The following is a 15015-nucleotide window of genomic DNA, read 5'->3' on the forward strand; positions in this document are numbered from 1 at the left end:
GCGGGAGTGAAGTATCTAAAACATGGGTATATATGAAGAGTCGGGAATGGTCTGAGTATTGATATTTAGGAGGACACTTGGATCCCAATTTGTGCAGATAGAAAAGTCATCACGCCAAAAGGGAACCATCTAATCTCTCGGGTTGCAGATTTTATTGACCCTATTTCTAATGATTGGGATGCGGAACTGGTTACACAAACTCTTTGGCCCATTGATGCACGAGTACTTGTTATCCCTCTCTCTCATCATGATGCCGAATTTTATTGCATGGAGCTATACAAAAAATGGTATGTTCTCAGTTCGGACAGCGTATTTCGTTGAGTGGGAACGTCAACACGGTGATAAATTCCGACATGTGAATGGTTTGGGAAGAACATACAAATCCTATTTGGTAGAATATCTGGAAGCTCTCGTGTCCTGCTAAGGTGAAAATTTTCATTTGGCGTACGCTGCATGGGATGCTTCCGTGTCGCGTTACTCTTGCCAATAAACATATCAAGATATAGCCTCAATGCCCTTCTTGCTCTTCTAATCCAGAAGATACAAAGCATGTGTTATTTCTCTGCCGCAAAGCAAGAGAGGTTTGGAGAAGGCTAGGTTGAACGAAATGATTATGAGAGCCAGTAAAATTGATCGAGCAGGTGAGGCTGTTCTGGAGTTCTTAGAGCATTACTAGTAGAACCCTCAAACCCTCACTAGCGTTTTAAGGGTCCAAAAATGATCTTTTTGTGCACTTTTACGGGTTGAAAAACAGGGGCAAAGATTAGAACCCTCAAACCCAACCCTTATAACGGAATATTCCCCATGAACGACGTTGTCGTTGCACGCGGGAGGTCGGCGGGGCGGCCGCCGGCGGCGGGGGCGACTAGCAGCGGTGGTCGCGGGCGTGGGCGCGGGAGTTGGGAGGATTTTTCCCTCCCGCGCGAGGATAACCGCCAAATGAGGGTTGGGGTAGGTTTTGCTCCCCAACCCTTACTTTTGAGGGTTGGACCTTTAAAAAAAATTGAGGGTTTGAGGGTTAAGGGGTTCTAGTCTACAGCTTTTTTTCGACGAAAACTGTAAAAAAAAAGCAGTTATTTTTAGGGGTTTGAGGGCTCTACTAGACTTGCTCTTACTTCTTATGCCAGATTAGGATTTGACCTCAGTGGCGACTGGGAATGTTCGATAGATGATTGCCATTACTACCTGGTACCTCTGGTAGGAAAAGCGTAAATTGGTCCACGAGGAAACAACCCAGATCATCTCTCAGATATCACTAGGGATCCGTGCAATTACAACAAATTTTGTTAATGCTTGCTCTCCAAAAGCGATCACAAGAAAAGGAGGCTGGACCCAACCCCTCTGGGTTTTGTAAAACTTAATGTTGATGCCTCGTTTGATCATGATGAGCTCAGGGGCATTGTCGGGGTGGTACTCAGGGATGATAGAGATAAATTCATTGCAAGGGGGATGGAAAGATAGACTAGTGCGCAGATATCTGGCGGCTGAAGCTTTGGCACTCCGATATGGGTTATCCCTGGCACAAAAAATGGGGTGCAATCGTCTAGTTATCAACTCTGACAATTTAGAGGTCATCAAGATAATGAACAATGGAGGATGTCATACGGGCGCAGCGGCAGCAATTTTTGATGATTGTTATCATCTCGCTTGTGATTTTCCTATTTCTAGGTTTGAACATTGTAATAGAGAAGCAAATAAGATAGCTCACAAACTAGCTAGGCTACCGAGATTTTCTGCGATTGGCTTGAGGAACCAATAAATGAAATTATAACAGACTATGTATCTATTTTCTCTAATGATGAATAAAGTGGGTGGTGTTTTGATTGAAAAAGAAGGGAGAGAGAATCATGCCTTGACACTACGAATTCACGGCAGCGAAGATAGGGCCTATGTGTATAGCCATCTAGCCTTTGGTCGACTTGCGGAGTCTACAATGATTTTCTAAAAAAGCAAACCACGCACCGACCGCTAGCGAAAGGCATGCGGCGTGATATGCCGAGCTGCATAAAGTTGACTACAGAGACCCAGTTTTTTCTTTAACAAAACAACCCATCCCTCAATTCCATAATACGAACCATATGATATGTACTCCCTCCACACACAAATATAAGATCTTTATTAGGACAACATGACCAAAATGAGGAACAAACACACTAAAATGTGTCTACACACATCCGAGTCAGGAATAAGTTAGAACATATTATATTTGTGAACAGAGAGTAGAAAAAAGTTAGACATCATCATATAAGGTCTTGAGCCACATCTTATGTTGGGTAACATATGAAGAATTTGCTCAAAGGGTACATCCGAGCCCAGGTGTACTTGGGCATCAAATGCCAAACGATCACCGCGGACGCCAGCAACAAACACATCTACGCTGGTATCTCGGCCTTGGGAATCATTCCTAAGACTTCTGCAATCTGGAGCTTCTTCCTGGCGTAGTGTGCATACGTCTTTGGCAATGCACGCTGAAATTGGAAAAGAATGAGCTATTACATACAAAACCTGCAGGCGGAAACAATATTGCCTACCAATATCTATACAACCAACCTTGTAATTAATTTCCTGCGCAATCAACTCTTGGACTCTCCAATCCGGAAGCTATACACAGCAAGGAGAGACATCAGACAATGATGTAATATACTCCCTTCGGTCCATAATAAGTGTCATGGTTTTGAACTAAGGTTGAACTAACCTTACTTCAAAACTACGACACTTATTTTGTATCGGAGGGAGTAGTATATAACAGATTCCAAAGCATGGACCACACCACACTATACTTACCTTCACTTCCTTACTAATGCCCTCTGTGCACCGGTGGAACTGCAAAGGGAAGACGGTTAAAGCATTTGCATCGTAAGAGATACTACTTAACCAATGAAAACACATACAGAACACCTATGAACAACAACAACAACAACAACAAAACCTACTTGTCGCTCCAGTTGCAAAAAGCCTCCGGGCCGCTCCAGCTCGGCCTTCAAAGTTTGCTGGCGCGATGGTACCAAATTCTCAGTGCAAACTTCCTGCAGAGCATCTCTGAAACTTGTCTACATGTTGTCCAACAAAGAAGAAAACAATACCACCAAGCATAAACAGGGTTAGAACACGAGATAAAACAACACTACCAAGAACAAAGAAATAAACTGCTCTTACTTCTGATGTACAATGCTGACCTGACCCTTGACCCGCTTCCAAATCTCAAAATAGGCACGGTCAAGATCTTTCACAAACACGACATAAAAGCGAGTCCTCCATATATACTCCTAAATTTAATCAAAAGATTGCAATTGTCAGATACAACCATAACTAGAGCTGACAATCTAAATGAGCAAGGGGCAAAGGAAGTACCATGAAACCATAATATGCTAGACCGAAATCAATGTTGTGGAACTCAGCAGCAATCCTAATTGCTTGGTAAAAACCTTTACGACGGATTTGATCCCACTAAATAGAAGAACAGGAAAGTTAATGTGATGCTACAACGTATATGTAGAGATTAGTTGTCAATTGTCATTACATGGTTTTGAGAGGTCATATAGGCCTACCTCCGGAGTATCTTCTTTAAGCACATGATTTTCAAGCCACTGTTAAGAACAGAAGGTTGTTAGTCCAATTTCCTTTTTACTAAACAGAGTTTTAAACTTGGACTAGCTGATCGCTGCACCATGCATACCTTAATTTCCTTGACCATTTTTTCCCAGTACAGCACATAGTCTCTATCAGCTTCATGGGTATTATAAAACAAGATGTACTGACTCAAGCTTCCATACTCACTCCAAGCCTGCACCAGAAAAGAAGGAAAGCAACATATCACAGTTGTCCTGAGAATAACAAGCACTGAGCATAAGGGCACGGAATGCTCTTAGGATCATATGTGTGTGTGCGCCTATTATTTTATAGTACTAGCGCACTTCAAGAAATTACAAAAAAGAAAAACAGTATTGTAACATGCAACATATACAGGGACTCAAGATATTAGGCAAAACTCCATTTACACAGACAGAAAAAGGATGGTACTCTATTTGGGAGCAGTCTGCATGTGGACCTCTTGTCAATTTTTTAGGACTTGCCCCACGTAAAAAATGCATCAGCATATTAAACTCTCAGGGAAGAAGGTATAACTTTTGTCTTTTTCTTCTACCATGCACATTTTATGAGATTTTCCAAAATTTATTGCAAACACACATATAAACTGTGTTTAATCTCCACAAGATGCTAAGTTCATAGTTTTATTTCAGCATTTTGTCAAGAACCTCAGGCTCCTAGAACCAAGGGGTTACTCAAACAAAGCCATGCTATGCTATAAAGAAATGGAGAATAGCAGTCATCATTCGATAACTGTCCAAGCTGTCAAAGAAATATTTGTGGTCACCAATTCAAAGGTAAGAAGAGAAGAAGAAACTGGTTACTGGCTGCATGAGCACAAATTAAGTCTATATGAATCACTGAACTGAAAGTAGTAATACAGATATACTTACACAGTTAGGGAGGACTAGCCGCTGGTAGTCACTCAATGACTTAAGTAAACAGAGGTCAGAGTCGAAATACCAGCCAAAGACACCATCTTCCAGGTAAGGAGAGAAACATGTATTCTCCAATGCAAGCTCGAGAGGGTACTTGCATTCCGATGTAGCTTCGTCTAGCTCGCCGATATGCTTCCCTTTCAGCAACTACACAGATGAACAGTCGAGTAAGTACATAATTAATAGGGTATAACTATGTGTATATGATTGATCGCGATAGACAAATAGATGGATTGATATGGGACTAACCAGGTAGGCTTTGATGCGGTAACCTACATACTTGACATGGAGCTCGCGAAACTCCTCCTGATTCAGACGAGTCTCAGTGTCGATTTCAGCAGGTCTGCAAGCCTTTAGCTTTTCGGAGTAGTTGACGAATTCCTCCTCAGGGATATCATCGCCCATGTCCTCTACAGAATTTCTCTCTCCAACACCTGGCCCGTGGGGTTCGCTCAAGAACTTGTGGACTTGATATTCTACCAGAGCAGCCCGCAGCTCATCATCATAGAAATTAGAACGAGTGAGGGCTTGGACAATTTCATCCGAAGGAAGATTTGGGATGTCGGCGGCGGCGGCGCATAACTGTAACTGCAACTCCGCGAGGCGCGAGGCGAGGATTTCATGGTACCTGGACTCGCGAGCCGGCCAGGCGTCCGGCACCTCGTCGAAGGATCCTGACGGGGCTCCGCTGGAAGTCCGCCCGGCCAGCTCGTCCAAGGATCCGGACGGCTGCGCGCTGGATGTCGTGCTGCTGCTGTCCGATTCGACATGGGATCTGGACAACGATGCGCCTTCTTCACCGCGGCGCCGGCGGGAGGGTCCTTGTCGAGGAACCCTCCTGCGGCGGCCGCGCCTCTTCTGCGGCATCGGCATCTGATCGGCGATCACAGGGGTCGAACCGGCGTGACGGCGAGGGGAAGGGGATCGCGATTCGAAGCTAGGGTTTCGTGTGGATGAGGACTCGGTGACCTTTGTGCTCTGGGGAGGGTTCACGGACCATCGTATCCTTTCCCAGTCTGGGCCTAAATAACAGCAGGCCCAAGTTTTCGTCCGATAGTCCCTTTGAGTTTTTCGTTTTACATATTGTTATTCTTTTCGGACTTGTAAATACCCGTGCGTTGCAAAAGGGGTACGAGGACAATTATATGTGCGAAACACATTTGCAGTCATGCAGAATTTAAGCTTTACCAAAAATGTGGGAACAAATATTACATATTTTTTAACATGAACTAATTTTTTGGTGAGTGACAAAATAGGTCGAAAAATCTAGACTCGTGGTATTTATAGCTTAAAAAAAGAAACTCGAATCAGTAGTCGAGAAGTACACTTGACCACTAACTTTTTCTTGAGGACTACAAATTAACACATAATTTTCTATATAAATGAAATACATCATAGCCCCCGAGGCTCACCTTCGCAAGTAAAGAAAAATCTTTGTTGACTTGAGATGACTTACCTTACCTAGCTAGAATCCAACCGAAAAACTGACTTGATATAACCACCAACAAAATAATCCAAGATCGTTAAACAAATGCTTCACTGAGTCTAGTTAATATTAATTACACAGGCAAAACATATCCAATCAGTAAAGGAAACAGTAACACTTTACCTTTGGGGATAAGGCATGCAAGACAGTGATTACGTCGTGTAGTTGCTTGGAGCGATATGATAATAGGGATTTGTCTGTAAGACCACCACCTCAACATCTCGGCTTGGAGATGGTTCATGCCTACCAAACAATAAAAGTACCATGTAAAGAAAGGACGCGATGTTCACCATATGTTGCACGTCCACTCAAGGAGTGGGGGCAAGAAGCTAGGTCATTAACTCATGGCACCAAGAGGAATACTTTAAACACTCTTGTGCCTCTCATTGTATGGAGCATTTGGAGGGAAAGGAATAGGCGGGTCTTTGACAAATGACAATGCCTTCCCTCCGTTGCAAAGAGTCATAGATCAAATCAAAGCTGATGCAAGGCAATGGGCTTAAGCGAGTTTGGGTTGTTTTAGTTTAGAGTAATTGTGGTTGTACTTTCCGGAGGGTCTATTCTAGTGTCGTCGTTGTTTTTCGTTGTGTTTCTGGGGCAGTTTGCTTTGGTCGTTTGTACTCCCTCTCTATCTTTATTACAATACATGCAGCTCTCTTGCATGGTTCAAAAAAAAGGATGTGATGTATCTATATCCAGGCTCAAATGCACCTCAATAAACAGTAAAATAAAAAAAATAGTAAAAAAATTGTGCAAACTTTGACAAATGTTTTAGTGCTTGCAAACATTATCATAAAACAACATTCTTGGAAGTCGTGGTGAAAAAAAATGGATGCTCCAAAAATGCTATTTCTGAAAGCATTTTGGAGGGGGTTTTTTTTTGCCATGCCTTCCACAAATGTTGTTTCGAGCTGAAAATTTCCACGCACTGATAAAATTTGTGAAAGTTTGCACCAATTTTTTTAGTTTTTTTTCTGAAAAAAAGTCAGAATTTATTTTTCAACCCGAGCTCAAATGAGCTATGAGTAGAAGGGTGCTTTCGGTAAAGGAAAACCTTTACTTCAAGTACTTTCTTCAGTTGATCACTAGTAGATTTGCTTTTGGACTAGCGGCGGCCGCTCGTACCTTGAACCGAGTGTGCTAGGGTTTCTCCTGCCTTCCGCCAACGCTGCAGACGGTCTACCTCATCTCCTATGGTCTTAGGAGCATGGAGGTGCGGTGGATCCCGACACTTGCCAGCGGGAGGGCTCTATTTTCTAACGTTTTTAAAGATTTGTTAGGGTTTGTGTCCTGCTCGGAGATGCAAGGCGGCGGCGTCTCTCTGTAGATGGAATAAGGTCATTCCTGCCTAGCCCCATTTCGGTGGTGTTTTTAGAATCGTTGGAGGGTGTGTGCAGGTTTGTCTCTGGTGGATCTCGTGGGATTCGGTTGGCATTTGTCTTCGATGGATCTACGTGGATCCCGTCTTCGTTCGTCTGTGTTCGTGTGTCTATAGGTTGGACCTTTGCGATCTACGCTTCTCTTCATCAGCGGCGGTTGCTATCCTGGTGCGCTGGTCCTATGGGGTGTTAGCACGACGACTTCACGACTGTCTACTACAACAAGGCTTGCCCGACTCCGATGAGGGAGGGGCGATGATGGCGGCACGCCTTCGACGTGCTACAGTGCTTGTAGTCAGGGGCGGAGCCAGGAAATTTGGCCATTGGGTTCACTCATTCACTCCTTATGAGAACTTGATACTAACTTATGAACATTAAAGTCTAATTGCAACAAAAGTATAACACCCATAAACAATATAACAGAAAACAAATATAGTATCACATATCACATTTTGTGTTGCATTGAAAAATTGAAGAGTGCAAAACATACTGGTTTGATAAATTGTGAAAACACTTATCTGCATATTATAAATAATAGAGTAGTATCAAATAACTTTGTAGCTCCAGGTTTAGCTTCTCATGTTCCTGAAACGTTGAAAAAATGATAAGTTAGTTTGACAAGTTTAAAGTAAGTACCATCAAGCAATTGAAGTTTGTAAAGTCACTCACTTTTAGAGTGACCCCTTTCAATCTTTCATCACCTTAAAAAGATTAAACACTGCATCTTTACTAATGGTAGAAAATATATCTTTCTCAATATAGTAAATTAGAGAGTCACTCATGAACCGATCACCCATTTTATACCGCAACTTTTTCTTGACATTCATAGCTGAAAGGCATCTCTCCATTGTAAACCGAATCAAACGAAGCACTAAGACGTACTCAATTTTGCTTTCTTGTAAGAACAGTTTGCTTATCGATAGCAACCTGAATTGATTGATCTTGATTCATCAAGGCATCACATCTTTTTATTGCTAGATTATGAAAGCTATTAACATTACTTTTACTCAGATGAGTATCTAGTCTGCTTTTCCTGTTCCAGCCGTTATCACTAATTACAAATGCATCACTTCCAGATTGTCCCTCATTGTAATCTCTGAAAAGGTAGCAGCACAAACAAAAGGCCTTATGCACCCTGTCACTATACTCAAGCAAACGACCATATTGATCAAACCAATCTAGATTAAATCTCCGTTGAGTATCTCCAATCTCCCCCTATGGGTAATCAAAATTAAGCGGTGGCCCGTAAGGTCTCCTCGGTAAATATTGGAGCCTAACCTCATCTTACTTCCTTGGATTGCTTGTGTACTCTGCAATCCTTTTTCGATCGGCCTGATCAGAAGGCAACTCATCTAAGTTAATTTTTGTGCGAATAGTAGGTTTCGGGAGACTAGTTGCACTGACATGTGATGCACTTTGCTTACGTCTAATGGGTGACCTTGATGTGCCTGTATCATTAACGAGATCTGGTGACCGAATTTTCTTCGAATAATACCCCTCCATAGCCTAGATCAATCAAAGTCCACAGAAAAAAAAAACTAGGGCAAAAAATCACTATTGTGCATTCGTACTAATAGGCTATTAGTTAGATAGAACATATATAAGAGAGAGTAGATGAGGAGATGTGATAATGTAATCTAACTAGAAGAACGCCCGTGCGTTGCAACGGGGCCACGTTAACTTAAAGAGTTCAATATTACGACATTGGCGACTTTTTTTACCATCAAATCCTCACACACACACACTCCCTCCCTCTTCCTCACTCTCTCTCCCCCTCTCCCTCTCTCTAACACACACACATCCATCTTATTGGGTACGGGACCATAATCCATCTATTTCACACACACACGCTAGTGCATAACAATATGGATTATGTGTATTATATTTGCCACCAGAACTGAGGGAATTAATTTCATGTAAATCGGCCAGCCACAGCTCCAAGAATACGTGGAGGAGGTGGCCCGGGTCAGCGTCGGCGCCGTCCAGCGCGGGCCACGGGTCCGCTTCCAAGTGCACGTGCAATGCACGTCTTCACAAATATTACAACCAGGTGTGAGAAATCACATACTAACACGATGTTGCAATCAATTTGTAATTAAAGAAGGCAAAAGTCTTTTTTCTTAAACAAGAATTCCTTATGCTGGAGTTTAAACAAACCCCACAATAGCCCTACTTATCACCTAATTAAGCAGATGCATGACTTATGAAGCGGATAAGAAATCATGTTAACTTGGAACTAAAATTCCAACAAAAGAGTGAGGAATAAACCTTTTTATCATTGCTCTGAAGTCTGAACCTCCCCCTATTTGTTAGTGAAATGTGAGTATGCTTGGAAGATAATAATTTTTTATGCAACATATGCTTTTACATCCGAAAGAGCTACAAAATTTGTTGACCTACCTATGTGCACTTCCTAAATCAAGCGGATAAAATTATTTCTATCGGCAATATAAAATATTAAACATTAGAAAGAAAGGGACAATGTCCACTAACCATGCAAATATTCTGACCATGGGATATTTAGGCTGGCGTATATGGGAAATCAAAGCTAAAAATGACTCGATGAGTTAGGGATACATCAATAAATATTGTAAAAAGTGATAAAAACAAATCTGCAGCAACTCGCGACCCCACGAACTCGTATTCGCAATGAGCAAGTTAGTGAGGCCACCACGGTAGGCTAGCACCAAGGGACAAGGGCAACAACCGCCTTCCCATCCAACCTACTGATTCTGCTGGCGCTACTTTCATCCTAAGCCCATGAGTACCGTTAGTGTGTTGCCACGTACGGAGAAACTATGAACTGAAATTTTCATCCAAATCATGAAAAATGTTAATGTTCCTCTCCTCTCCCATCCCTCGTGTGAACATACCCAATTCGTGGTTGGCTCGCTACATTCAGCATAGCTCTGATGTGCACTGCCCTCGCTCTTGATTAGTTGCCGCAGTGCCACGCATCTACACCAACAAGCTGGGGAAACAAATGCAAATGTTACACCGAGTCAAAATCAACCATCCCACAATCGTAACAATAGAAAAGATAATAACCAAAATTTAACAGAAGAACTATTGCTTGGCTCCCAGATCCATCTCGATTGCCCTTGATCTAGCTGCTGAGCTTCTCCTAGCCACCTCAACATCACGTCATTACCAACACATGTAGTGGATGCCTAGTGGGACAAGGATTAAGAAATAACATGAGGTGAAAAATGCGATGGCTGTCAATTCCATAAGACGATCCAAGTAATTTGACAAAACAGATCGGGAGCATCTTGTATAATCTCAAAAAAGCAACTAAAAATATGAGAAATGAAGTGATGAAAATCAGCCCCTGCTCTCATTTATGCTCGCTTTTGTAATGGGAGGCAAGGAATGGGGATACCGGGAGAAGTAAGGATCACATGGACGGCAAGCCTCCACCACCGGCAAGTGGGGTTGCTTCACATCCAATCTCCACGGCCGCCGCCTCCATGGGGACGAACTCCCATGTTCACAACCGGGCTCCCAATCGGCCGCTGCCTCGCCGACCTTGACGACGAAGTAGTCCCTCCCTTCGATCCCATTCGCAACGGAGGCAATACCCATCCCAGCGGACGGGTCCGCGGTGAGATCCCTACTGGATTGTGGTCGCGCCTCCCCAAACCTCACCGCGGGACACATGAGAGGGCGTCGTTGCCATGGTCAGGCTTGGATGGGGAAATGAGGCGACATAGCAGCAACGGCGCCTTCGCCGGGATTGGTGGCGACGGCGGCGGCGAGCGAGCGGGAGGACGGCGGCGGCGAGAGAGTAGGAGGGTGGTGGCGGCAGTCCATCGGCCGCCGTGACGTGAGAGGAGGATGGGGATGGGGCCGCGATCTGGACGTATGGAGCGGTCGAGAGGAGGGGAAGCAGGCGGCTGGGTTTTTCCATCATGCGGGGTTTGGGGGAGGTCAAACGAGAGGGTTTTTTTCGTGCGGGAGGCAGAGCAACGAGGGCGGATATAGGGAGATGGGACGCGGTCGGTTGGCAGGAAAAGGAAAGCTACGCAAAATCACGTCAATATAAGAAAATATCCCATCAATACTTGATTGATTGCGATTTATTTTTATATGGTAACTAATTTGATCATCAATACTTGATTGATTGTGATTTATTTTTTATATGGTAACTAATCTGATGGGTTTATGTGGGTGGTGAAGCGAAAAGGAAAGCTACGCATTTTTTTAGTCAGTAGAGATGATTGATGATAAGAAAATCACATCAATATAAGGAAATATCCCATCAATACTTGATTGATTGCGATTTCTTTTTTATACGGTAACTAATCCGATCATCAATACTTGATTGATTGCGATTTATTTTTTATATGGTAACTAATCTGATGGGTTTATGTGGGTGGTGAAGCGAAAAGGAAAGCTACGCATTTTTTAGGCAGTAGAGACGATTGATGATAAAAAGGGGAAATCACATCAATATAAGGAAATATCCCATCAATACTTGATTGATTGCGATTTATTTTTTATATGGTAACTAATCTGATCATCAATACTTGATTGATTGCGATTTTTTTATGGTAACTAATCTGATGGGTTTATGTGGGTGGTGAAGCGAAAAGACAGGTGGGAGGGAGACGAAATAAAACCAGCGAAATAAAACCAACGAAAGTGGTGAGGCGAAATAAAAACCAGCGAAAAATAACCGGCGGACTATTCGTAGATTTTTTTGGTTCGTCTGTCTTGGTGCGACGGGATGTTAGGGCCTGGAGTGCGTGGGGGCGGGCGGGGGACTCGGCTTGAGGTTTTTTTTTTTGGTTTTATGCGGCTTAGCGTGAGACGGGAGGTTGGGCGTGTGCGGGACTCGATCGCGGGGTTTTCTTTGATTTTTCGCGGCTGAGAGGAAGGTGAGAGGAAGTACCAAAGAAGTACCAAAAAAGACCGGGTAAGGTGGGACGAAAATAAAATTCGAAACGCGTACCAACTCAGACATTAGGAGTAGAGATTACCTCAAATTTTGGGCTACAAGTGTTGCAGCTAGCGGCCTGCTTGCCGCCAGCGTGCGGCGGCGAGGTGCCGAACAACACGAGCTGGCGAGAGGAGAGGTGCGATTTGGAAAAGAAACAGACGACGAGGCTCGCGTGTGGCTGCTTTACGTGACTAATCACAAGGGGCCTGCTAATCACGGTTTAGGCCTGGCCGCCTGGGCACATGGACTCCTTGTGGGCTTTTGGCCCTTTGCTTAGCTTTTTCTTAGGGCTGGCCCTTTGCTTACCTGTTCTCACATGGCCCTCGCGTTATTTGATGGGGTCAGGCAGGATTTTTTACTGGATTCAGATCAGGCAACCACGTACCTACATGTACGTACAAGGCAAAAGTCGTTGGGTTCACTTGAACCCAACGCTTCTACATTGGCTCCGTCCCTGCTTGTAGGTGGTCTACGAACCTAGATGTATTTTTTCTTCTGGTGTTTTTTATGCTAACTTAACAGTAGATGGATAGAAAGGAAAAAAGTACTTCCTTTAGTTAAATTAAATTTTCAGGATTATTCAAAGTGTAGGCATCGTATACCTTTGTTTAATAATAAAATGCAGAATAATCTGATAGTACAATGTGTATAATCAGAACTATATATATGGCGTCCAAATCCTCTAGATAGAAAGACATCAATTAATTCCTCGGCAACCCGGCTTCAGGCCATGCTCACGCTGGTTTCTCATGAATGCATGTCATCAGCAAAATGTCAGCGTTCCGCGACACCACATCACACCATAGTATCTCCCTTATTCATTTGGTTAACCTATACATCAAGGATTGTGTGTTGCTGGTAGATATAATCCAAACCACCCAAGCTGAATCTGCTCTGTTTCTCTACAACATAATGAGATTTAGAGAAATGCTCATGGACAGGCAGCTATGTATAATTGTTTTTGAGGTAAATACATCGGGAGTCATAGAACTTGCACGGGACGTTCAGTTTGGTGCATAAACTCGTAAAATACGTGTTTCTGGTCATCTAACTTGTCCTCTTGTTCATATACGGTGCTTTCTATCGTATCGCAGGCACACGTGGCGTGCCAACGTTGTGGGGGGGCCATTTTCACTGTTTTTTTAACCCTTGCATTTTATTTATTTATGCAGAAAATTCTCAAATAAAATTAAAACCAAACGTTTCTGATCCCTTGCATTTTATCTACACGGACAATTCTCAAATGAAATTGAAAACGCGGGTACATGCTGGGCTTCGAACTACTCGACTAACCTGATGTTTGGCGATTAGTACGCACAGTTAGCTCCATATTATATGGATAGTATGAAGCAAATAGAAATTAAAACAGGAAAAGCTGTGCAAAAAAGGGATAGACCCGGTTCAAACCTATGACCTCCTGGCTAGCTCGCCGCATGTGCAATTAAAGAGATATACACAATTTATTGTTTGTATTCTTTCTTTTTTCTATGTAAGAAACTAACTTATATTCTAGATAAACTTTTTGGACAAATCATTAAACTTTTCCCCGCAAAAAAAATCATTAAACTTTTGTTTGAATTCGCATAATATTAAATTTGAAAAATCTAGATAGAAGAAAAGTGCAGAATGAATGTACATAATTTTTTTAGACAAATAAACTACATTTTTGTTTAAAATCGAATAATTTTAACTTAAACAATCTAGTGCAGAATGAATGCACACATTTTTTTGGACAAATAGACGGAAATTGTGTTCGAATTCAAATAAATCTAATTTTTTAAATATAGATAAAGGAAAATATAGGTCAGAATGCTTGTACGTAAATTTTTCGGACAAATGAACTATTTCTTCTGAATTTGAATAATTAAAAATTTAAAAATCTAGATAAAAGAAGATATATTGCAGAATAAATGTACACGAATTTCTTTCAGGCAAATTAGCGGGGGTTTTTTCGAATACGAATAATTTTAAAGTTGAAAATCTAGATAAATGAAATATAGTTCAGCTGAATTTTCCAGAAGAATTTTAAAATTTCAACAATTTTATATTTGAAAAAAATTGATCGCTCAAACAGAATGATTCCACTCTCTCCGTGATAATGTGCATATATTTCTATTACCCGCGTAGTTTTCTTAAATAGAACAAGATTAGTAACAACATATACAGGAACATTTCCACGCATGAATATTTTTTTGAAATGCGTGAACATTTTTAAAATGCAACATACTTTTTTTAATTACACAAATATTTTATAAATCTTTAATTTTTTAAAATATCACATACTTTTTTTACAACGTAGAACATTTTTGAAACGTCACAAACAACAAAATATAAGTTGTTTTCTTACATCATTTTATTCCTGCGGGGAATTACACGAACATGTTTTTAGTTTTCGTTTATTCCTTTGTTGGGCTGAGCGAACATTGTATTAAAGAAAATTTTGTTTGTGAGTTTGATGTCAATTTATTCTTGGTCGAGTGGCTAGTGCAGTTATCTCTTAGTTTGCAGGACGTCCCGTTCTAGTCCCCTGGCGCTATTTTATTCGTCTTTCTTGAAAGATACTGTGTGCCTACATGTGCGTAATTAAATAAAAATCGAGGCTGCGTTTTGCAAAAGAAAGATAATGCATGGCTCACCCAACACCTCACCACTCACCGCCCCCGACATGTGGGCCATATTCAT

The 15015-nt window shown here is 42.1% G+C and overlaps 1 protein-coding gene across 1 annotated transcript; it reads right to left on the reverse strand.

The window, feature by feature from the left end:
* Positions 1-2097: 2097 nt before the first annotated feature.
* On the reverse strand, positions 2098-5519 carry LOC125549433. The gene is made up of 10 exons (XM_048712848.1): positions 4776-5519; positions 4482-4673; positions 3677-3784; positions 3549-3587; positions 3352-3447; positions 3177-3266; positions 2934-3050; positions 2785-2823; positions 2551-2601; positions 2098-2468 (listed from the first exon to the last, which is right to left on the reverse strand). The coding sequence occupies exons 1-10, from the start codon at positions 5397-5399 to the stop codon at positions 2373-2375; spliced, it is 1452 nt and encodes a 483-aa protein (XP_048568805.1). The 5' UTR covers positions 5400-5519; the 3' UTR covers positions 2098-2372.
* Positions 5520-15015: the final 9496 nt, after the last annotated feature.

Source organism: Triticum urartu, chromosome 3 (assembly GCF_003073215.2).
Source record: "Triticum urartu cultivar G1812 chromosome 3, Tu2.1, whole genome shotgun sequence".
In the NCBI taxonomy this organism is placed as follows: Eukaryota; Viridiplantae; Streptophyta; class Magnoliopsida; order Poales; family Poaceae; genus Triticum; species Triticum urartu.

Excerpts from the sequence above, each read along its gene's own strand:
- LOC125549433 (XM_048712848.1), bottom strand. The coding sequence starts at position 5,399 with ATGCCGATGCCGCAGAAGAGGCGCGGCCGCCGCAGGAGGGTTCCTCGA. Across the intron at positions 3,448-3,548 it reads TTAAAGAAGATACTCCGGAG|TGGGATCAAATCCGTCGTAA; the intron begins GTAGGCCTATAT and ends TCTTCTATTTAG. Across the intron at positions 2,469-2,550 it reads CGCAGGAAATTAATTACAAG|CGTGCATTGCCAAAGACGTA; the intron begins GTTGGTTGTATA and ends TTCCAATTTCAG.